General features: G+C 50.2%; 1 protein-coding gene and 1 non-coding gene across 2 annotated transcripts; one reads left to right on the forward strand and one right to left on the reverse strand.

Moving 5' to 3' along the window:
- Positions 1–11,253: 11,253 nt before the first annotated feature.
- MCHR1 (melanin concentrating hormone receptor 1) lies at positions 11,254–14,199 on the reverse strand. The gene is given in 3 exon segments (XM_060165607.1): positions 11,254–12,721; positions 13,930–14,170; positions 14,173–14,199. Coding segments are annotated over 3 exon segments (1,248 nt in total). The 3' UTR covers positions 11,254–11,741.
- Positions 14,200–20,818: 6,619 nt separating this feature from the next.
- On the forward strand, positions 20,819–20,948 carry LOC132530113 (small nucleolar RNA SNORA33). The gene has a single exon (XR_009543672.1). It is a non-coding gene; the product is annotated as a small nucleolar RNA SNORA33 (small nucleolar RNA).
- Positions 20,949–24,812: the final 3,864 nt, after the last annotated feature.

The raw sequence follows: 24,812 nt of genomic DNA on the forward strand, positions 1-24,812 counted from the left end.
ATTCTGCCAAACTGCTGTGCAAGGAATCTAACCAGTCAAGCCTCCGACCCACAGAGGAAGAGGGGGCTCTTCCCAATGCAAACCAAGTAAATACCGTCCCATCCCAGGGACAGGCCTTGAAGGGAGGGCAGAAGCCTAGGGGGTGAGCTGGTGGCGAGACAGGGAATAGAGCTGCTAGGTGTATACACAGGAGGGAGTCACGTTCAAAAGCCATATGAGTTGACTTGGGAAGGAGCTCGTTGCTGTGGCAACCCGATTCCCCTGCTGTCAGGAGTTGATTTCTCCTTCCTTCTGCACCTGGTAGGAGCGTCTCTCCCCTCAACATTACTTGAGAAAGACAGAGTTCGGTGACCTCAACTTTCGGTGAGGTCAGTGCACCGGTTTCCGACAGTGACTCCCCGTCACTGACGCACTGTGATTCTCAGATGTCCTCTCCAGGCGAGGAGCTGGCTGGGCCCCATTCCCTGGACAGATGTCCCGGGTATGTCGCCTAAGACCCTGATGTAATGGGGCTCCCAGTGGTGCCAGGTGGGCCGAGCCCCCGGGGAGACTTTTCTGTTCCCTTCCCAAGAAAAGGTTTGAATGCCAAAGGTCAAGGTCAGGGGACGCTTGCTTGAGCAGGCCTCTTAAACCAGTCTTGGGTTGTGAGTCACTTTGCTCTGCTTCCTCCAGGGTTGTTAACCCTGAAAGTGCTGATTGGGATAGAGCTGGGAGAGGGGGCGGCGGATGGATGACAGAATTAAGTTAAATTATTTTCACCTGTTCCTGCATCCCTGCTAGACACACGGTTTACATGCTCTCCTCCGATCCCTTTAACCTCTCAGTAAGGTGGGAATTATCATCCCCATCACTGTAAGAGTGAAACCTGAGGCTCCAAAGCTTAAGTGCTTTGCCCAAGATCTCAGAGCAGGAGTGTGAATGGCCCGCTGCCTGCATCTCAAGGTCATGGTCCCCGACCCCCCAACCCCCGCTCCAGGGGGACAATTTAGAGATGCGAACCAGGCAGCAGAGGGCCGGCTCCTTCTCTGGGACGTGATGGCAGGCAACTTTACAGCTCCCCCTAGGCAAAGGGGTCTTGACCCACCAGCGTCCCCTGTCCCTTCGTCCTTTAATCAGGCAGTAGGCTAAGTGGGGAACACATGGGATCCATACCAGCTGTGGCTCCTGACCTGGTCTGAACCCCAGCCTCAAAACAGAAATATAGGGAAACAGTGCCTCTGGGTCTTGTTTGTTTGTTTTTTGTGCAAACACCTAGTGCTGTGGGGAGGATTAAGTGAACCGAGGGGCAGGCTCCCATGCCGTCCCTTTTCTATTAAACTCCAACAGCCCAGGTCTCCATCCCGGGCTTGGCGGCCTTTCCCACTCCCTCTCACCTGTGCTTCCCCTCAGCCTCTGGGGTATATGACAATATTGATTCGTACTCTTGAATTTGACATCCTCTCCCAGAGTCAGCCATCCCCGGAGCCATTCCCAGGAGAATCGTGTTCCACTCGCACACATTTCATCTCCGCATCCCAGGCCCCCAAGAACCCTTTTCCACGAGCTTCCCCCCACTTCTCCGGCAGCTGCAGAAATGTTGCTCCCAGCCTTTGGAGCACTGCCTGGGTGACAGTGGCCTGGGTAGCAGAAGCACAGATTAGTATTCAAGGAAAAATGCCAGGACAAATGTAGCTTCTGTTTCCTGTGACTGAGCTGAGGAACCCCTGTTCAACTGCGGGGAAGTGGGAAGGAACCCTAATTTGCCGATTTGTGGCGCTACAGTGTCTTCCAGCTTAAACCGTCTCTCTGGGATGACTCAGTCTCTGTAGGCTACATGCTCAGTCCTTTAAGTTTCCCCTCCTTTCTGCTGCCACTGTCCATGATGGTGGTGGCCAGGTCTGCCAAGAGGTGGGCCTTCCGGAGTGCCCTGCTGACACCCACTGCTGGAATCATACCCCGTGCATGAGGGCCGCACAAAAGTGGTCTCTTTTTCCTGCCCTGAGACTCCGAGGGCTCCCAGGTCCTTCGGCACCTCCACATCTCCTTGCCGGACAGTTATTTCAGGATCCCCTGCAGCCATGGGGAGCAGGTCATTCATCTGGCCATTTCCCCACCTCCATGTGGCTCTTCTGCGCCCCCTGACCGGCTGGACACAGGTCTCGCCCAATATGGGTCTCCTCCCAGGTATTCAAATGGGAAAGCGGCTCAAGGAACAAGTGCTTTTAGCTGTCCCCTCAACCCCTGGCTTTGGCCAGAAGGAGGATTGAGACCACATGTGGGACCACCTGTGTCCCTTGCCCCTGCCTTCCTTCACGGCTGTCCTGGGGCCGTACCCACCACATCATATCCTGATTTCCTTCACTCCAAGCTCATTACAAAACTCTGGGTGACCTAGTCAACCAGGCCTGGCTCTGGGTATGTTAATGTATGCTTCAGTTATTTAGAAAATCCTTTTCTCTCTTGACGAAGATTGGCTTTCAAGGTTATTCCCTTGTTTTACACTCAAGAATATTTTTTTGGGTGTTCAGAGCTGAGCGCTTCCTCTTTGCATTCCTAATCTTCTCCAGGCAGAAGAGGAGGGAAGTCACCCGGGAAAGCACATGGATGTCTTTCAACGGGCATCTCCCCCGCCCACCCACTTACGCTGAAGCGTGTTTGAGGTCCTCCCAGCCCTGAAGTTCTGTGGTCTGTGCATTCTGTCCGTTCAACCCTGTTGATGTAGGACCAACTGTTTCACTAGCAGTTTTGTTTTTTTCAAGGACCTTTCCTTTAAACGATATTGCTTTAGTTTCTGCCATAGCTGTCCTCCCCTGTATAGTCAAACTTCCTGGGAGAGTTGTTCCTACTGCTTCAGAACCCACCAAGGTCAACCAGCAACCTCTCTATTTCTAAGTCCAAGCCCTGGATTCATTTCCTAGGGCTGCTGGGACAGAGTACCACAAACTTGATAGCCTAAAACAAAAAAATGATAGAAGAGACAAATGTATTCTCTTACAGTTCTGGAGGCCAAAAACCCTAAATCAAGTTGTTGGACAGGATAGGTTCCTTCTGGAACCTTCCGAGGGAGAAGCCATCCCACACCTCTCTCCCACTCCTGGTGTCCCTTGGCTCAGGGATGCATCACTCCAGTCTCTGCATCAGGCTTCATGTGGTTGCCCTGGGTGTGTCTCTGTGTCTCAAATCTCCTTTTCTTTTAATAAAAATCCAAGGACATCACTGGGTTTAGGACCCACCCTAGATCCAGGATGATCTCATCCTGAGATCCTTAACTTCATTGTATCTGCAAAGATCCAATTTCCAAAAAGGTCGAAGTCCCAGGTGTTGAGGGTTAAGACTTGGACATATCTTTGTGGAAGACACCATTCAGCCCATGTTGTCAGCCCTCAGCTTGACCTTTCTGCAGCATTTGGCACTCTTGCACACTTTCTCTTGGAAACTGTCCTTTCCACTGGCTTCCAGGATGCCAGGCTCTCCAAGTTACCCTCCTACCTCTCTGGCTGATCCTCCACAAGCTCCTCTACTGGTTCCTCTTCTTCTGCCCAGCCCTGCAAGGTGAAGGTCCCTAAGATTCTGTCCTGTCCTTAGCTCTTTTCTCCTCTCAGTCTCCCTCAGCCAATCACATTTGTTCCCACAGCCTTCAACAAGGAGAGCAGAGTCATCCTGGGATGTAAGAGGCCACATTATTGCAAATTTTAGGGCTAGGATGGGTCTTTGACTCAACCTGATGGTAATGGGACAGGAATATTATAGGGTCAGAAGAGAGACAAAAGGGACATAAGAAGATTTCTCTGGTCTTGGTGTTTGGGATGGATTGGATTGGAGAAAGAGATTAGAAAACTGGGGACCCTTTGGCAAGTTACAGCTATAATCCAGGTATGTGATGAGAAGGGCTTAGACTAGGATGCTACCAAGAGAGAGAGGGGAGAAGAGAATTCATGTTTCACGGGACATCTGTTGTTTGCCACTTTATATATGCTTCAATTCTCACAACAACCCTGCAAGGAATATAGTCTTACTTCCATGTTACAGAATAAAAAAGCTCAGAGAGGGCTTCCCTGGTGGCGCAGTGGTTGGGAGTCCGCCTGCCGATGCAGGGGACACAGGTTCGTGTCCCGGTCCGGGAAGATCCCACATGCTGCGGAGCGGCTGGGCCTGTGGCCATGGCCGCTGGGCCTGCGCGTCCAGAGCCTGTGCTCCGCCATGGGAGAGGCCACAGCGGTGAGAGGCCCGCGTACCACAAAAAAAAAACAGAAACTCAGAGAGGTTAAGTGACATGTCCAAGGTCACACAGCAAGTTAGTGGCCATGCTGGCGTATAAACCCAGCTGTCTCTGAGTCTAGAAATCAGATGGAAGGAATGAATCTGTGAAATCATTTAATATAAGGCTTGGCAGGACTTTCTGATGGAACAGATATAGGGGGTGAAAAAGAGCAAGGGATGTAATGCCCTGAAGAAAAATGGGGAATTTTGGAGGGTGAGTTAGTGTGGGTGGTCAGTGGTAGGAAGATAATGAAAATATGGTTTCCATCATATTGAGTCCAGGAAGGGAGAGATGTCAAGTGGACAGGTGGAAATATTGGACTGGGGTCAGGAAGGGAGATAGGGATTTGAGGGGCACTAGTAAAAAGAGGGGGTGGTCTACTGAGTAGTCAAGGGGCTGGAGGTGAGGACAGAGGCTGTGACTGGTGATCGTGGGAGTGCCCCGCCTGCTTCATCTAAAAGGTACTGCTGCATTTAAGGTTCCCTCCCCACGTCCTTAAGAAAGATATTGTCTTGCTTTCTGATTTCTTCCTCTTAACGCCATTTCTCAAGAGGGAAGGAGAGTTGGGGAGGCACTAAAGGTAACAGAGCTCCCAGCAAAGCTCTTGTTGGCAGGCAGCCGCGGGAGCAGGTGGGTGGCTGCAACTTCCCTGGCTCCACTGGTGTGGAGGGTGACTGGTAGCAGGGCAGGGGGAGCTGATCCAGGTAGTGCCAGGCAGTAAGGAGGCAGCAGGGTAGTCTGTGCTCCAAATCCACTCGTCTGACAAGTTAGAGCTTTGTCAAGTGTTGGTAACGGAGCTGGCTGGCGTTTGAGGCTTCAGCAATTTTTTTTTTTTTTTTAAATGAGATCCAGGAGAGACCAGGATGGAAAGACAGCAGAACCACTATGAACCAAACCACTTTTGCAATGAGCTGGTTTGCCCCCAGGCTGCTGTTGCAACCACATAATTGCAACCAGAATTCTTTTTTTTTTTTTTTCCAAAGGGCTCCATCCCAGACACCATGCATTCTGCCACCTCTGCACTTCTGCCCTTTTTTAAAAAAAAAAATTTATTTTTAAAAATATTTATTTATTTATCATCTCCCTATCCTTATTTGGCTGTGCCCAGTCTTAGTTGCAGCACGCGGGATCTTCGTTGCCCTGTGCTGAATCTTTAGTTGCACCATGTGGGATCTTTTACTTGCAGCAAACGGGTTCTAGTTCCTTGACCAGGGATCGAACCTGCCCCCCTGCATTGGGAGTGTGGAGTCTTAACTGCTGGACCACCAGGGAAGTCCTGCACCCAGAGTTCTTTCTTGTTCCACATTACAAAACAGATTCCAGGAGGACCTGAGAACACAGTGTGTATCCAGCTGAGACATCCCCTGGGTTCCTCCATATCAGGGCGTCCACTGGCATTCTCTTAAACTCCCCCCAAGCACAGGGCTCTTGCACAGATAAGGCCCCCTCCCCTCCTTACCCTTCAGAGCTCAGTGGGTGAAATGTCCCTACTTTTGCCAGGCCTTCCTTGACCTGCCTGAACAGCTTACCCCTCGCCCACGCACTGATTCTCATACCTCCCCTTTGTAATTTCACATTTCTCCACGAGATTATCTGATGAATATTCGCCCTCCACTGCAGTTGGAAGCTCGGCAAGGGCAGGGACCCTGCCCGCTTTTGCTCCGACAGTAAGCGTTGTGCCTGCTCACAGCCATCTGGGGTCTTCCGTCTGACTTTGCTCTCAGACATCCAGATTCCTCCATTACCAGGGCTCCTCGTCGGGCACTGGGGAGGAGGTTATAAACCCTCCAAACTTATTTGCAGTGTTTTATGCGCATGTGCAAATGTGCACTCGGGGGAAGGATCCAGAGTTTTCATCAGATTCAAGGTTAAAGATTCTTTCCTGTGCAGAATCCTCCACAGTAATCACTGGGCTTCCTGGCTGGCCTCTCAATCTTCCTTGATTCTCCTACCTGTCCTTTGACTGTTCTCTTTTCCATGCCACCCTCTCTAATTATTGAGACCCTACCTGGTGGGTTATCTGTTGTCTTTGTTTGCCCATCATCCTTCTATCATTCTTTCTACTTAAGGCAATATAAATTCTCTTTTTCTTTTAGGAACTGCAACACACACACACACACACACACACACACACACACAGTGGGGCTGCCAGTGAAATGACCCCACTCGGGTGAGTATGTGACCTATTCTAGCCAATAAGGGTGTCCCATGTCCCCAGATCTCATGCTGGGTTGGGTGGAAGTGGGAAGGTGTGTAACTCACACGTGACCACTCAGAAGTCTTTTCGGATTTTGAAACAGATGTTGGAGGGAAAGGTGGCAAGGACATGGCAGGTGGCAGGACAGAAGTCCTGGCTAATTCTTGGAGCTGCTGCCTGTGAGGATAATGCAAGTTCACACCCCTGCTGGTGGCCATCTTTGCTACCACATCAGGGGACATCCCTTGAGAAGGAGGCCAACCAAGAGGAAAACTGAGCTGAGTGAGAGAGAGAGAGAGGGTGTGGGGAAGAGAGAAAGGGAGAGTCCATACTGATGGCAGAGCTTTTGAGCTGTTGGATCCAGTCATGACTGAAAGCCTTAGCAATCCCTGAAATTTTCCACTTAAAAGGCCAGAATTGTGCTTCCCTGATGGCGCAGTGGTTAAGAATCCGCCTTCCAATGCAGGGGACACAGGTTTGAGCCCTGGTCCGGGAAGATCCCACATGCCATGGAGCAACTAAGCCCGTGTGCGCCACAACTACTGAGCCTGTGCTCTAGAGTCCGCAAGCCACAAATACTGAGTCCACGTGCCACAGCTACTGAAGCCTGCGCACCTAGAGCCCGTGCTCCACAAGAGAAGCCACTGCAATGAGAAGCCCACACACCACAACGAAGAGTAGCCCCCGCTCGCCATAACTAGAGAAAGCGTGTAGCAGCGAAGACCCAATGCAGCCAAAAAAAAAAAAAAAAAAAAGACAAAGGCCAGAATGTTCCCTGTCTTTTTGCTCAAATCAATTGAGTTGGATTTCTGTCATTTACAACTAAAAAGGCTCTTACCAATTGTCTTAGCTTGGGCTGCTAAAACAAAATACCATAGACTCTGTGGCTTAAACAACACACATTTATTTCTCACAGTTTTGGAGGCTGGAAGGCCAAGATCAAAGTGCCGGCTGATTTATTTCCTGGTGAGAGCTCTCTTCCTGGCTTGCAGACGATTGCCTTCTCACTGTGTCCTCACATGGCCATTCCTTGGGGTGTGCAGGTGGAGAGAGAGAGAAGCAAGTTCTCTGGTGTCTCATGACCTCATCTAAACATAATTACCTCCCAAGGCACCATTTACAAATGCCATCACATGGGTTAGGGCCTCAACACATGAATTTTGGGTGAAGACAAGTCAGCCCATAACACCAATACTCCAACTTAATCTTTAAAATGTTCGTATCTTTCTGGACTTCCCTGACGGTCCAGTGGTTAAGACTCTGCACTTCCACTACAGGGGGCAGGGGTTTGATACCTGGGCGGGGAACTAAGATGCCACATGCCGAGTGGCAAGGCCAAAAAAAAAATTGTTCATATCTTTCTTATCAGGACTTCCTAGTTGCAAATAATAGAAAGCCCAACTGAAGTGGCTGTTAAAGGGAATTTATTGGTTCATATAATCAAATGGTTTAAGAGTATCTTAACTTCAAGCAAGGCTTGATCAAGTCCCCAACAACATCACCTGATTCTCACACTTTCTCTTTCAGCTCTGATTCTTCTGAGCTGGCTCCAGTCTCAGGAGGGCTTTGCCCAAGCAACCCCAAGGTGGTTGCCGGCAGCTCATGGAGCTGTGTGCTTCTCAGGTCAAGTCTAGGAGGGGGATGGGAGAGGCTCTACCAATAGCTCCAAACAAAGAATAAAGACCTTCCTTCCCAGAAATCCTGGCTAATGACTTTTTACATCCCATTGATTGCTCTTGCCTCCCTGGATGAACCAGTGTGGCCAGGGAGATGGGATACGGTGATTGGTTAAAGCCAGGTGGGGCCCATCTGTGGAGGTGGGGCTGGGGTCCGTACTTCCTAAACCAGGAAAGTTTAGGTTGGAAGCTTAGGATGTTATCGGGAGGGTTAACAGAACAGTCGCTTAAACAGATAGGGATTTATTTTCTTGCACACCTAGCAGCCTTGAGGTTGGTGTTGGTTCAGCAAGTCAGTGATGCCCTTGGGAACACATGCTCTCTCTGTCTTCCTGACTCATCAGCCTTAGAGCATTGGTTTGCATTCTCATATTTGTCACCTCGTGATCCCAAGAGAGTGGCTGCAGCTCCAGATGATGCATCTGCATTCAAGGCAGGGAGAAAGGAGGAAGAGCCCAGATGCTACCAACCTGATCTGTTTCCTTTAGTCAGGAAAGCAAAACCTTTTCCAGAAGTCCCCACAGCAGACTTCTGCTTAGGTCCTGTTTTTGTTTTGATTTTTCTTAAAAGACACATTTCTTAAGGAACCACACAGGTAGAAGAGGAACACAATTTTGCATTTTCCCCATTCAAAATGGACAATGTTGCATCTCAGCATTTCATAAAGCCTAATTTTTTTTTTTTTTTTGGCCATGCCGCACAGCATGAGGGATCTTAGTTCCCCCACCAGGGATCGAACCCATGCCCCCTGCAGTGGAAGCTTGGAGTCTTAACCACTGGATCACCAGGGAAGTCCCTGCATCTCAGCATTTCAAATGAAGATGTCAAATACAAAACTGATTGAAACATTGCACGCATCTCTCCTGCTGAAAACTAGATCATATGTGGACCCTTAGCTGCAAGGGAGGTTGGGAAAGCAGGAAAGAGGGCTGTCCAATAGGGTTAGACTAATCATGATCCATACCCTGGGGGTAGAGGGAGCATGTGCATCGGTGGTGGAGGGTCCCCAATACCGTCAGCAATGTTCCTTAAACACACGCAGCTTTTCCCACCTCTACACATTAGCTCAGGTGTTTTCCACCTGCCTGAAACTTGCTCTTCCCCATCTCCGCTTGTCAACGTCCTATCTACACTTCAAAATCTCTTCCACATGCCCTGAATCTCCAGTGAGAAGTGAAGCCTTCTTCAGCCTCTCCGAGCATCTTCTGCCTTTGTTCTGGGACTCAATTCTATCCTATGGCTGGTCCCGTGCACGAGGCACAGCTTTGTGGCCAGACAGGCATTGGCTCCAAGGGTGCCTGTGATCGGTGACTTAACATCGCTCTAGGGCCTCAGTTTCCTCGTTTATAAAATGGGAGTAATCATAGAACCTGCCTTGTAGAGTTGCTGTGAGTGTTAAATAGGATAATCTATGTCAAATGTTTAGCCTAGTGCCCGTCCCATAGCCAGCGCACAATTGTTAGCCTTTATTATTCTTACTGCCCTGTTCTCCCCATCACCTCCCTCAGGCTCTGCCTCCCTCAGCCTTGCATACTCTGCCACTTTTCTTAAAATTGATATATAATTCACATACCATAAAACTCACCCACTCACCTTCCTGTCTCAACCCACTTTGCTTCAACTTCAGTTTTCAATATGGGGTTGAGAGTCTCTGGGGCCGTCAGCAGGTCATTCGCCTGCCCACTCACCGGCCTGTAGCCTTGGTCACTTGCATTTCCTGGGAGAGGCCATCTCACCTATTTCCTCTCCCAGAGTCCTCCTTGGAGGGGGAAGAGGGGGAAGAAGATAGACCCTGGGGAAGACTTCCATAGGCAAACCAGTTACAGGAAAACCTCCTTTTCTGGAACTAGTGGGTAGGAGTTGCCTTAAAGCTCCCATAAGAATCTTTTTTGTTGTTGTTGGATGTGCATCTAAAACAGATTTGGAGCTTTCCTGTGACAGCTAGAGACCCCACTGTAAATGAGTAAGGAAAACTGTCTGCTTTGTCCCCACCCCCTGACCCCAACTCCCCACGCACTGGGTGGAGTGGAACGCAAGCAGGAAATACTAATGATGATGATTACAAAGAGCTCCCGGGGACCTAAAGAAGCTGCCTAGAAGTTTGCTAATCAGGCTACCTGCTGCACCTCCGCAGTGAAAAATAACTGGTGAGAGGAGGCTGTGCTGATACACCTGCTTTAGGGATGCATCTGGACAAGTCAGGAGCTCACAATTTGCTCCCACTATCTATCTCATCATCGCCTGCGGAGTGGTTCGCGCAGGACTCCTGGCTCCGCTCGCGAAGAAGCTGAGAAGCAGCAGCCTTGGCCGCCGCCCAGCGGCCCCGTATGTAATCTTCCTGCTCTGCGTGGCTCGCAGCAGATCTTAGCAGCAGCCACAAGAGGCAGGCGCAGGCTCGGGCTGCCCGAGAAGCCAGCCCTGCGACTTGTGACTCAGCAGGGGAGGCGGCGGGTGGGACTCTGGCCTGAGGGGCCAGCACTGCTAACAACCAAGTGCTTTTGAGCAGAAGACGGGAAGTTGAGTCCCGAGAACAAGACTGGCAGCGGAATTTCAATCTAATGAATTCACAGTAATCCTCCCTATGGGTTTAGACAAGCAGATCCCCTGCTTCTTGCTTCCTAAAATGCAGCCTGAATCAAGGTCTAGATTCCACGGCCAAACGACCTCTCTGTCCCTTTTCGGCCGCCTGCCTCCACCGCTACGCCCACCCCCAAGCCGGAGCAATTATACAGGAGCGTCCAGAGAGATACGGGTGGAGATTTTCCTTTATTCGTTTTTATTTTGGAGAGAAAGGGCTAGAGCCAAAAAATGATGCCAAACACACCAGGCCTCAGAATGAGCCCTGCATGTGCAGGACCCTGATGGGTGCTCACTCTGGATCTGGTGACTGACAAATGTGCCCCCCGAAGAGAATGACCCCACAACTGCCCCCCTTGACCCTCTCCCCTTTTCTTAATTTCAAGGCCCTCACCCACACCCATCCCGGGTAGCCTTGTCATTCCCAATAAGTGGATCTCCTAGCAAATTGGGCTTTTACCTCCGTGGGCTCAGACCCCACCCCCACCCCCAAATAAACATGCATCGCCTAGAGATAAAGGGAAATTGACACAGGATGCTGGAACATGGAGAGACCACACGCTTTATTTTTCATCATCCTCCAGCTTGGGAGAAAGGTTGCCCTCCAACATACCAATGAGAGACAGGAAGAGGCGGTGAGGCCACACCGCCTTTCCCATTTCCCCAGGGGCCTGTGCCCATACCCCTGCTCACGCCCTGGCCCTGCCTGATTTTAAATAAACCCGGCAAGAAGCCTTCTACGTCTTCTCTCTGGAAAAAGACATTTGGGAGCTGGTAGATGTAGGGCTCAGCTGAACCTTTAAACCAATCTTCTTGCTCAGTTTCTGTTCAACCCAAAGGTCCATCTTGTTCTCCGAAGGAGATTTCTGATGCTTGAAGCCCCCAAACCTGGCTCCGTTGAGCAATCTGTGGGCCCTGTTGAATGTTTTTAGTTGTAACCACCCAGCCTCCCTGCATCCTCCCAGAGCGGTCTTCGGTTTCTCTCAGCATCTTCCCCCATGGTCTGCCGTGGTGCCCTGACGTGGAAGTGCCCAGGGTGGCAGGGGAAGTGTCAGGTGCCCTTGCTTTCTGTCCTCTCTTCATCAGCCGTCTGGGCATTGCTGATGGCTCGAAGCTGCCCCTGGGCCGCAGGCTTCACCGATAGGACCAAACGTTTTCGGAACGTCTCACAGAGCACGATGTACACAAAGGGGTTGAGGCAGCTGTTGGCGTAGCCCAAGCTGATGGCCGCGTTGTACAGGTAGACAAAGGTGAGCGTCGGGCGGCTGATGGACAGCTGGGTCAGCTGAAGCACATAGTAGGGCGCCCAGCACACAAAGAAAACCAGGCAGATAGCGATGGCCGTGCGGGTCACCCTCTTTGTCCGCAGCCGGATGCTGCGTTGAGAGGCGGGGGCCACGGAGGATGTCATGCGCTGCAGGATCCTCACATACGCGGCCGTGATGACCACAAAGGGCAGGGCAAAGGCCAGGAAAAACTGGTACAGGGTGAACCAGTAGAGGTCAGTGTCTGGGTTGGGCAGGCGGATGCCACAGCCCACGGTGCCTCCTGGGAAGGGGATAAGCCTAGCGTAGAGCCACACGGGGGTGATGCTGATGAAGGACAGGGCCCACAGGAGGCAGATCACCAGGGTGGCCACAGAGGGCTTCCGGAACTTGGTGGAGGAGATGGGGTGGACGGTGGCCAGGTAGCGGTCAATGGCCATGGCGGTCAGGATGTAGGTGCTGGTGAACTGACTGTTGGCGTCCATGGCCGTGATGAGGGTGCACATGGTCTCTCCAAAGTGCCAGACACCATTGCCCATGAGCTGGTGGATCATGAAGGGCATGCCCAGGAGAAAGAGGAGGTCCACCACCGAAAGGTTGATGATGAAGATGTCGGGGACGTTGCTGAACCAGGGCAGCTTGGATTTCTTCACCACCGCGAAGATGACCACGGAGTTCCCAACGATGCCCAGGAGGCAGATGGCACCGAACACCGAAGGCATGATGATGTTGGTGTAAGAGACGCTCCCTGTGCGAGGCGGCAGCCCTGGGAACAGAAGGAGCGAGCGTCGACCATTTGACATGGACTCTGCTCTCTGAGGGCTGACCTCCTACTGGTGTGCTCAGCCTCCAGCCGTGAGCCTGCCCCCCATTCATCCCCCTGCCATTTCAGCTCAGAATCCTCCCTACCATACTCCCTGCCCACACTGCTGCTAATCCTGCCCCCCGCGCCCTCCTGCACCGGTTCCCTGGTCAATCCCATCAGAGTCTCCCACACCACCTGTTTGTTGAAGGACCGGTCCTTTGCCTCCTGCATTTTCTCAGAAGTCACAGATTCAAGAACCACAGCGGTCTGCAGAGTATTGTTCTGTGGGCCTCTGGGCTTCACCAGGAAACAACATCAAAACAGCCAGCAGGACATGAAACTGTGCATGTGTGGGTGCGTGCATGTGTTTTCTCCTTTCCTATTTGCAGCCCTGATCATTTCATTTCAGGAGTCGCTGATTGAAAGCTGTGTACTGATTCCTGGGCATCTCTGTGGGTGACTGTCTCCTGGAGGCTTTTGCCCATCAGACCCACAGCCCTCCCCTCTCCTGGGTCCCTGTCCAGGATTTCCTTGGTCCCTATCTTCTGAGTCTGGGCTTCCCAGGCTTCCTGAGTGACCAGAGACCGAAGCTGTGTGTTGCAGCCCAGCTACCCGAGAATTTTCTCTATGCAAACCTTTCCTCTTTTTTCTTCCTCCTCTTATCCTTCAAAGCTAGAATTCCAGGGCATCTTAGCGCTGGAAATGTCCTCGCATCTCTGTGAGTTATCCCTTCCCACGCCTCTCCAAGGAGGCAGTAAAGATGTTTCAGATCCCATAACACGTAGTTCGAGCGAAAAGCCAACGGGATCGGTGAATGAGTGAGCCTCCAGCTATCTCCCTACATACCACCCTCCAGCTTCTCTTGCTCGCTTTTCTAGCCTGGAATATTTTCTGCAAAGCATCTTTGGAACTCCTGGGTAGCTCTCCCCTGCCTCCCTCGCGGCTGGCCACCATCCCCGGCCAATTCCGAGGGTGCCTTTGCCCTCTTCTCTGCCCCTGCCGCTTCATTCTCATCCCCTTTTCCCCTGCCCCTCCGGGCAAAGCATACTGCACATCTTATCCCCAAGAACTGTAATAAAGTTTCGCCAGCAGTTTGGCTCAGAGGTGAAATCCTCCCATTTCCCACCCCCGGCGCAGAGGAGGGAGGACTCCCCTCCAACACGTCTCACCGGCCGTGGTGAGGTTATCCGGGCCATCCGAGGTGTTGCTGGCATTGGGGCCGGTGGGCAGCAGCGAGACTTCCAGGTCCATCCCGCCGGCGCCGGCGCCCGCTCGCCCGTCGGCCCACGCAGGCTGCGGCAGCCTCCCGCGCCGACCGCTGCGTCCCGAGCCCCGGCCCCCCGGAGCCCCGCCGTCTGGAGGGGGGTCTTCCTAGGCAGCCCGGCTGCCTCCGCTGCCCACCGCTCTCCCCTCACTCCTTCCCCGGCTCCCACTGACATCACCTAGACACATTAACATTCGGAGGCAGATGCGCGTTAACCTCTTCGGTCCTGCGCCGCAGCAGCTCCAGCTTCCGACTGCCTGCAGAGCCCAGCGGCCGGAGCCGGGCTCAGGCATCCCCATCAGCCGGGCTCAGGCATCCCCCATCCCGGCCGGAGCCGGGCTCAGGCACCCCCATCAGAGACGGGGCTTCCTTCCCTCTGGCACTTGGGCTGTGTCTCCTGTGCCACAGGGGGTGCTGCTTCCCTCACGTGAGGCTACAAGACTCTGCAAAAGCAAGGAGCCCGGCCAGCCCCTCACCCCAGGGACCGGTGCCTGGGCCACCGGGCCGGGGGCCGGGGGTGGCTGGGCGCAGAGCTTGGAAAGGGAAGGCTTGGACCACAGCACGCCTGCCCCCAGGCCACCCTCGGCCCCTTCCCAGCGCCCCGATGGATTCCAGCCTTCAGAAGCTGAGGAGTTGTTGGCTGCTGAGCCCTTGCAGGCACTCAGAGGCAGTTCAAGTCACCCCATGTTGGTGATGGCCGGGGTCTCGGGGACCAGAAGGGGACAAACTCCCTTCTGCCCAGGATCAGCATGGACCAGGCTTAGAGAGACGCTCTTAGGTCCTTGAGGTTTTACCTGGAACTCCTTGAGACAAATTTCGGAACAAAGACCCCCAAAGAGATCACCAAGAACAGCCTGAGAGGGCAAAGCACTGAGTGAATCCTCGGCACAGGCATCCTGCTGCCAGCTTCTAGTGTCCCTCGGAGCCCGGAGCCACCACCAGACCCGCTGCCGGACTCAGGAGCCGGGGGTTCAAGGTAACCGCCATCTGATCCATACATACTTCTTAAGTCTTATTTATTTATTTATTTATTTGCTTCATCCAACAAATATTTATTGAGCACTTACTACTTGCCAAGCACTGTTCTAGGTTCTGCAGTGAAAAAAACAATAAAGTCCTTGAGTCCCTGTTCTCATGATGATTACTTTTAAGTTGGGGGTGGGGGAGCAGGCAGAAAATATACCCCCCCCCCGAAAAAAAGACAATTTATGATATTGGTGATCAGTGCTATAAAAAACTTAAAGCAGGGTGAGGGGGCCAGGGAATACTGGGGGAGGGGGAGAGGTTACTACTTTACATACGAAGGTCTCTCGGGAAGAGTCCTGAAGGAAGTAAAGAAGCGTGCTTGGAAATATCTGGAGGAAGAGCATTCCAGGCAGCAGAAATAGCCAGTGCAAAGGCCCTGAGGCAGGAGTGTGCTGGGTGTCTTTGGCGGACTGTGGCTATAGTAGAGCAAAGGGGAGAGTAGCAGGAGGAACTAGAGGAATGGCAGATTCTGTCAGGCCTTAGCCCTTGTCCTGAGAAAAGGACTTATGTGCACGTGGCTCTTCTGAGAGCTGAACCAAGAAGCAGCCATGAGGGAGTGGGGACAACAGGACAGGAAAGAAGACAAAGCCAACAGAAGGTGCATTATCAACTTCGCTGCTGTGGGCAATGGGAGCTTGCGTTTACCAGGGTCCTTGAAAAGTGCACAGACTGTTTCCCAGAATCGTCTGCCTGAAGGATGGGGGGGCAGGAACATTTTCCCAGTTGCCTCGACCCCCACTGGTTGAGTGTTGCCACTGGGGTGTTAACTCTGCGCTCCTGGGTGCCTGGGAGGAGCAGGCTCCTACGGCATCAGATGTGGCACAGAATGACTTTTGATGTGCAGCTCACACTTGAGGCGAGAGGCTGTCGGCACAAGGTGAATCCTGTGCTCGAGCCAAGAGGGCTCTGAGAGCGCTGACGTCCTGGGCGAAAAGCGAACAGACCCAATGTGCATGCCGGAGGCAAGACACATCAGCACAAGATCAGCTGAGCTCACACACACCTGTCTGCTCCAGCTGGAGTCAAAGTCAGAGGTAGCTGAGGGAGATGTGACAAGGATGACCAGAAGCATCCAATATAGAAGACTATTGCAATAATGCAAGTGAAATAGGATGGTATCTTAGACCGGGGAGGTGGGGGTGGGGAGAAATGGTGGGTTTCTGCACATTATGTAGAGCCCAGAGGATTTGCTGCAGATTAGACCAGAAATGTATGAGACAAAGAGGCATCAGGGATGACTCCTAGGGTTTTGGCCCAAACAACTGGCAGAATAGAGATAGGGAAGTCTGTTGGGAGGAGAAGATTTGGAGGAAAAATGAAGAGTTCTGTTTGGAGACGTTACATTTGAGACATCTGTTAACATCTGAGCAAAAATGTTGGGTAGTGTTGGATGTGAGCCAGAAATTCCGAGGAGAGGTCATGCCTGGAGGTATGAAGTTAAATTGAGGACACTGGATGAGCTCACCTAGAGGGGGAGGGTGACTGGAAAAGAGTTGTGAGGACTCGGCCCTGGGGCATTTCAGAGTTTACAGGTTGGGAAAATGAGCCTCACAGCCCACTATTTCCTCCTCTTCCACCCGCCATAGTCTTCCCACCTCCATCCATCCACCCACTCATCCATCCATCCTTTCATCCAGCAAATCATTCTTGAGCCTCTGCCACATACCAGGCACTGTGCTAGGCTCTGTCGGTACAGTGAAAAAAAACAAACAAGTGCCTGGTATCAAGGAGCTTCAACGACAGAGTGGTGAGAGACAGATAATAACAAGCAAGCCAATAAGTAAACAAAGTATCCTGCTCAACGCTTAGATCCAGACGAGTCCAGGTAACTTAATCATGAAGGGACTTAGGTGTTTATAAAAGCACGGCTCCTGAACTATGCCACCCCTGCACTAGCAAAATGACTCTGCCTGATTGGAGAAATTTAAACCATGACTGAGCAGCAAGGGAATCTGGGAAGGGTAAGTTTTAGATTTCTGGCCTTTGCATGTTAGGTGTGGGATTGGTGGAGGGGCTGAACAGTCAGTCCACAATGGCAGATGACTTGTGTGGTAGGGAACGAATGGGATGATGGGAGTGACTGGGGTCCTTTAAAGAGGAGCGTTAAGGACATCCTCTCTGAGGAGGCATTCAGGCAGAATCCTCAGCATCCTTTTCACTACAAATGACTAACTTAAACCGTCTCTCACTCTCCTTGCCAGTGACCGTCTTAGGGCTGAGCATCCCTCCTGGATGCCCATGTGTACCTCTTCAAATCCTCTTGGCTACACCTAGTTTATATTCCATCCATTGCAGCAATGACCCTGCTCAGCACGGTCCCTAACCAAGTTCAGGTAAAGGTACAGGTGTACCAAGTTCAGGTGCAGGTATGACCAGATGGTGCTTTGCCCTAGGCCGGCACCATGTGCTTTTTACCCTCTGTCCCAATTGTCTCTGTTGCTGTCGTGACTTAGAATATAGGACCCCACAGAATGCCCACGCCAGAGCAACCTGGAAGTACGGGGAGAGTTCACTCCTTAGGGTGAACCATTGGCCAATGGGGGGGTGGGAGCCACAGAAAGATGCTTTTCCCATGTTCCCCTTTTCCTGAGACACATTTCATATGGCTTCTCTGGGATCCCATGAGGTACAGCATCTGGTCCCTTGTAGTGGTGGACAAGCCCACACCGCTCACCAACTCCTCCTGAGAACAGAAGTTTTGAGCTACTCTCCTCCAAGCCATCTGGCTTTTGACCTGCTCAGCTCTGCCCAGCACCATCACGAGGAAGATCAGGCCTACGTACAGCAATAAACCCTTTCCCTCCTATCCATGTGCCCCCACTCACCATGCCCTACCCAGGGTACCCCAAGGGTTTGGTGTATCTCTCTGACTGCCCCCGTGGTAATATCCACCTGCCCTGTACTTTTCAGGACTTGGCTGTCATCTGCATGTTTTGAAGTCTTACTGGGGTCACTGCATCAGATTCTCACTTGCTCCCCTCACTTCTGCCTTGCCCCTTACACTATACTCCCTACCAAACGGCAGGAGTATTCTTGTTAAGATAGAAATTTCAGGGGAATTCCCTGGTGGTCCAGTGGTTAGGACTCCGTGCTTTCACTGCTGGGGCCAGAGTTTGATCCCTGGTCAGGGAACTAAGATCCTACATGCTGCACGGTGCAACCAAAAAAAAAAGAAAGATAGAAATTTCATGACCCTACATTGTCGAAAACACTTTAGTCATTCCCAGTTGCTTTCAGAATAAAGTCAACCCCTTAACAGAATGTAATGGACATGATAGTTTTTGGTACCCAGGGTTGATCCCCCAGAAAACCACGGCCTTGAGAAGTTCTTTGGGAGGGGCAGTAGCAGCTCCTCTAAACAGTCCTTGGTGGGAGCTGCTGGTGGGAAAAGCAGCAGTTGAAGTGGGCTTTCTTATTTCCGCGGGGATGTGTAGACCCTGGGGTGGGAGAAACCAGGTAGCAGCACTTCCCAGAGGAAAGTGAGCATGGTTATTATAATAGGCGGGGCCAGTGGAGTTACCCAGATGACTGCCCTGCAGAGGCTGATGTGGCTAATTGATCATGGAGTCTCTAAAACCAAACTATATGAGCAGCCCTTCGCTAAGTTCCTACTTAATCTGTATATCTGAAAAAACCTTCAGGTCTGATAAGCAGAGCTCTGACTTTAGCCACTTGGCTCTCCTGGTCAGAGTGGGAATTAAGGTGGATCAAGTAATAAATGAAGTTTGACTGGAATGACTTAACAATAGTCCCCAGGGACCTCCAAAGCTATTTGTTTCCCTGCCCCTACTTCTATCGCTGGAATAGATATCCCAGCCATTGGCAGAACTACTGTATTGGCTCTTGGATTGGCAGAGTAAGGGATGTGATGAGGAGAGGAGTCAAACGGAAAGCCCTCTCTACAAAAGTGATGAGCCAAAAGCAATATCGCACCCCCTGGGGGATTGAAGAGATTAATGGTATCATCAAGGCCTTTAAAGATGCAAGGTGCTGATTTTGTCACATTCCCACTTGACTCTCAGTTTGGCCAGTGGAGAAGGCAGATGGGCGTCAGGGAATGCCAGTGGGTTACTGTAAACATAATTATGTGGTGACTCCAATTGCAGCTGCTATTTCAGATGTGGTATCGTCGTTGGGGAAAATAAATACAGTCCCTGACACCTGCTATGCAGTTACTGATCTAGCGAATAAATGCCTTTTTCTGTACGGCAAGAAGCAGAAAAGACCAGAAACCCTGCCTTTTTTTTGTGAGGGTCAACAGCGCACCGTTCCCGTCTTGCCTCGGGGCTTCGTTATCTCTTTCGATGGCTCTTCGATTCCCAGACTTCGAACACTTCAAATGCCATGAAAATACAAAGGCCTGACGTCTCAGTAAAGGTTTGGGGTCCAGTGTCCTGCACGTGTCACGATCTTCCCTCCAAAGTAAAGCTCAGTTTACCCGACATCCCCTACCCCAAAAGAGGAACCCCTGAGACACACAGTTGGAAAAGGGAACAGCAATTCCCCAAAGGAGCAGGGAGCAGAGGGGTGCGGGACGTGCAAAACCAAGGGGAGTCTAGTCCCCCCAGTCTCCCCTGTCAGGTCTGGCATGCCTTGCATGCAGGGACTGTGGCTCTTATTCTAGCGTCAGACACAGCTGCCATGTCAGTCAGTGGATTCTGAGTACACCCCAGGTCCCCTGCTCCAACCTGGCACCCTGCCTTTGGACATTTGCACTGTGCCCTGTACTTTTTCTTCACAGCAGTCATCACAGTTGTAACCAGACATTTATTTATTGTATAGTTGATGACTGAATGCCTTTCCCTCACTAGATTATAACTCCCAGGGAGGCAGAGACCATGTCTGTCTTACCTTACTGTATTTCCTGGGCCTCGCCCAACGCCGGTACACGTTAGACATTCAGTAAATCTTGGGTGAATGAATGGCTAGTAGAGGGATCTAAGTGAAAGCCCCTGGCACAGAGGTGGGCAGAGGGGAGGGGAGCACAGCAATACTGGCCGAGATCCCTGACCCCAGGGCTCCACTCAGCCCCAGTGCTTCCTGGGCAGCCGGGCAGCAGTGGCCGTCACGCCTGTGGGCAGGCAGTGGACGCCCGTCAGCTGTGAGGCAACCCAGAGGCCACAGCCTCCTTCTGATTGAGAGAAAGACAAACAAGATCACCTTCATGCATAGGGATTCATCCTAAGATTCATGGAAATCCCAAGGAAGAGTGGGAAAGCAGCTGAGGTAAAAACACTTGCATGAAATTCTGCCATGTGCTACAAGAGGGTGGAACTTAGAAGACATTATTCTAAGTGAAAACTGCCAGACCAAAGCAAAACAAAACAAACAAACAAACAAAACATAGTATGACTCCACTTTTGTGAGGTCCCGGGAAGAGTCAAATTCATAGAGACAGAAGAAGAATGGTGGTTTCCAGGGGCTGGGAGGGGTGGGCGATGGGGAGTTAGTGTTTAATGGGTACGAGTTTCAGTTTGGGAAGATGAAAAATTTCTAGATGTGGAGATGGTTGCACAACAGTGTGAATGAAAATACCACTGAACCGTATGCTTAAAAATGGTTGAAGTCAATTTTCTGGGGTATTTTTTGGTTTTTTTGTTTTTGGCTGTGCTGTAAGTCATGTGGGATTCTTAGTTCCCTGACCAGGGATTGAACCCATGCCCCCTGCAGTGGGAGCGTGGAGGTCTTAACCACTGGCCTGCCAGGGAAGTCCCAAAGTCAATTTTCTGTTATGTATATTTTACCACAATTTAAAAATATGTTAAACAAACCCAGTCAATGAATCTGCTTACCCGAATGTGTTTCTGCAGAAATTTAGAAAATGCTGGCAAGAGGAAAGCCATGTTACAGGCCTTAAAAACATTGAAGTCATTAAGGCCCCTGAAAATGGCTAGAAGATATTTTAATGATGGGAAGCATTTTCATAAGACATGTGCTAATTTTTTAAAGCTTTGCTATAACTAGTGCTAACAACTTAGTGGAGTTGCCAAATATTAGTAAAATTGCATATTTTTTTTTTTTTTTAGGATTATGGAAAGAGTCTCAGGCCAAGGATGTCACTGAGGAGTACTTCAAATGCAAGAAATGATCAAATAAAAAAACTGGGCTCTTGTTCCTCAAAAAATAAATACAATACAATACAATACAATAAAAATACATTAAACAGTTTAAGAATGGTATCACATATAGTAATTGAGTCAAGAGCTTTTTATAAGATCTCAAAAGCCTAATATATGTCATATTCTTATAAACTGCAGCTCCAAGGCGTGTTCAGTTAAATATATTTTCTTAATAAACACGGAAAAACTAAAACACCACCACCACTCTGAGCCCCAGAGATTTCAACACATCAGGCCACATGGAGACCTGGGGCAGCTTTGCAACATCTTTGGGAGAACAGATCAAGGTAGGTCACTTGCCTTCTCTGTGGGCACCCAGCCCTCGTGCTATTCAAGAGAGAATCTGATTTTTTTTTGCCTCTATCAAATATTAGGAATTCATGTTGGACAGCAAGTCTCCTCAAACGACAGGCCTGTGACCAGAGGAAAAAAGCTGCCTTCACTTGCCAGGAATTGTAAATTGTAGAAATTACTGTTTAAGGCCTGCTTTCCTTAAAATGGAGCTGTGTGATATTTAACATGGGTGACAAAACAATTCAGTGAGGGAACGAATAGACTTTTCAACAAATGGTGCTGGGACAACTGAGTATCCACACACACGAAAATGAAATTAGACTCCTACCTCACACCATATGCAAAAACCAACTTAAAATGGATCAGAGACCTAAATGAAATAACTAAAACTATAAAACTCTGAGAAGAAAATATAGGGGTAAATGTTCATGACCTTGGGTTAGACAAAGACTTCTTAGATATGATCAAAAGCTCAAGCAAGGAAACATAGATAAATTAGACTTCATCAAAATTTAAAACTTCTGTGCTTCAAAGGACACCATCAAGAAAGTGAAAAAACCCACAGAATGGGAGAAGATCTTTGCAACTCATATCTTTAATAAGGGACTTGTAGCTAGAATATATAAAGAACTCTTACAACTTAATAATAAACTGACAAATAATCCAATTTTAAATGAGCAAGGTATCTGAGGAGACATTTCTCCAAAGGGGATATACAAATGGTTAATAAGCACATGAAAAGATGCTCAACATCATTAGATATTAGGAAAATGCAAGTCAAAACCACAATGAGGAATATGTTTAATGCCACTGAATTATACACTTAAATAGTTAAAATCATAAATATTATGTTACATACATTTTATCACAATAAGACAAACACCATGAGATACTCTTCACACCCACTAGACTAGCTATTATCAATATGACAGATCCTAACAAGTCTCCTTGTGATGGACGTGGCCAGGATGTGGAGAACTGGAATCCTCATACACTGTTGGTAGGAATGTAAAAATGTGCATCCACGTTCAAAAACATTTCCTCAACATGTTAAACATAAAGTCACCGCATGACCCAGCAAGTCCACTCCTGGGTCTATACCCAAGAGACATGAAAACGTGTCCACATAAAAACCTGTACACAAATGTTCATAGCAGCATTAGTCACGATAGCTAAAAATTAGAAGCAACCCCAATATCCACGCACTGAATGGATAAGTAAAACGTAGTATAACCATACAATAGAATATTATTCAGCCATAAACAAGAATGAATGGGGAATTCCCTGGTGGTCCAGTGGTTAGGACTCCATGCTCTCACTGCTGAGGGCCCGAGTTTGAACCCTGGTCTGGTTGGGGAACTAAAATCCCACAAGCCACGCAGCACGGCCAAAAAAAGAGAAGTACTGATACATGCTACAACATGGATGAACCTTGAAATCGTTATGCTAAGTGAAAGAAGCCAGTCACAAAGATGACGTATCTTATTATTCTATGTGAAATGCCCAGCATAGGCAATATTTATTGAGATATAGATTAGATTAGTGATTGCCTGGGAGGAAAGTGGTGGGGGGGGAAGGGAATGACTGCTAATGACTAGGAGTCCTTCTATGCGGTGATGAAAATATTCCACTATTTTTTTAAAAAATAAATTTATTTATTTATTTATTTTTGGCTGTGTTGGGTCTTCGTTGCGGTGCGCAGGCTTCTCATTGTGGTGGCCTCTCTTGTTGCGGAGCATGGGCTCTTGGCGCATGGGCTTCAGTAGCTGTGGCACGTGGGCTCAGTAGTTGTGGCTCGCGGGCTCTAGAGCGCAGGCTCAGTAGCTGTGGCGCACGGGCTTAGTTGCTCTGCAGCATGTGGGATCTTCCTGGACCGGGGCTCGAACCCGTGTCCCCTGCACTGGCAGGCGGATTCTTAACCACTGTGCCACTAGGGAAGCCCAATATTCCACTATTTATTGTGGTGATGGTTGCACCACTCTGTGAATATAGTAAAAACCATCAAATTGTACACTTCAAAAGGATTATTTTACGGTATGTGAATTATATTTCAATAAATCTGTTTTGAAAAGGTTGGTGGGGGTCCAAGGGCTGGGGCCAGAGGAAGGGTTGAGAAATGCCTGGTCTCTTCTTCCGTCCTCAGGGCAAATGTCTACTCTTTGTCTCCCTCTTCGCCTTGCCTCCTGGGAACCTCATCCAGCTGCCTCTTGCCAACCTTTCGGAGGATATTGGGGCTGTCCACTGGGAACTGCCTTGAACACTCTTTGCTGAAAGGGACTTCCTGGGAACGCCTTCGACGTCCGAATCGCAGTGTGAAGTTGGCTTTCAGCTGATTCTGCCGACGATGTTGGAGTTGGTACTCAGATGAGTTTACACCTTGGCTCTGCTGCTGACTTGCTGTGTCATCCAGTCAGTCCCTGACCTGCTCAGTGCCAAGTGGGAACTGGAGTAAAGTGAGCCTGCCTCGGGATTCTCCTGGCTGTGGGAGCTTCTTTTTTTTGGCAAAATGATAGTAACTAACATTTGCACAGCCTTTTTTACTCACATGCCTTATCTTAGCTGACCCTGTGGAATAGACACGATCCCCAGTGCAGACGTGGAAATGGAGGCACAGAGAGTTCGGTAAGTTTCCCAGAGCCGTCCAGTGGCACAGTGGTGCTGAGCCCCAAGCCTTGGCCTTCGGCTCTTCTGACTCCAAATTCTGCTCTCATTCCTCTCCACGGGGCTCCCCTGTGTTGACACTTTCTACTTCTAAAATGCCTACATTGAGAAACACTTTCAAATTGGTCCCAACTCCTGTGTTTTCAGCCCTTGGAGACAGCCCCTCTGCGGCCGTCCCTCTCTGGCCATTTGCCTGCTCTAGGCCTCCTGCCCACTTCAGTTCTGCAAAGCATCTGGGCCCTGATTTCACCCAACTGAACAGGACGGGGCTGGCTCACCCTGTGACAGTGGGTGAATGTTTCCAGGAAGGACTGAGGTGGGGGTGGAATGAGAGCCCAGTTCTTTTTAAAAGAACTTTAATCCCCAGTCTTTGATTATGGCACACAGGACCCTTCATGATCTGGCCTCTGCCCACCCCTATGCCCAGTGTGATTCTTAAATAGCTCAGTGTTTCCAGAAAGCGCCACGTGCTTCTACAACATTTGCACACATTGACCCCTTAGATCTTTCTTTGCTTGTCTGCCTCCTAAGCTGTTCTTCAAGATGTCCCAGAATGACCTCCTCCTCCAGGAAGCCCCCCGCCCACAGCTCCCTTCTGCTCCCTACCCCGTCCTCCATCAAACGTCCAGCACGACAAACATCAGAGCAGATGCCAATACTGCCCCCCACCCCGTGCCCCCCCCCCCGG

This window comes from Lagenorhynchus albirostris, chromosome 11, assembly GCF_949774975.1.
Source record: "Lagenorhynchus albirostris chromosome 11, mLagAlb1.1, whole genome shotgun sequence".
In the NCBI taxonomy this organism is placed as follows: domain Eukaryota; kingdom Metazoa; phylum Chordata; class Mammalia; order Artiodactyla; family Delphinidae; genus Lagenorhynchus; species Lagenorhynchus albirostris.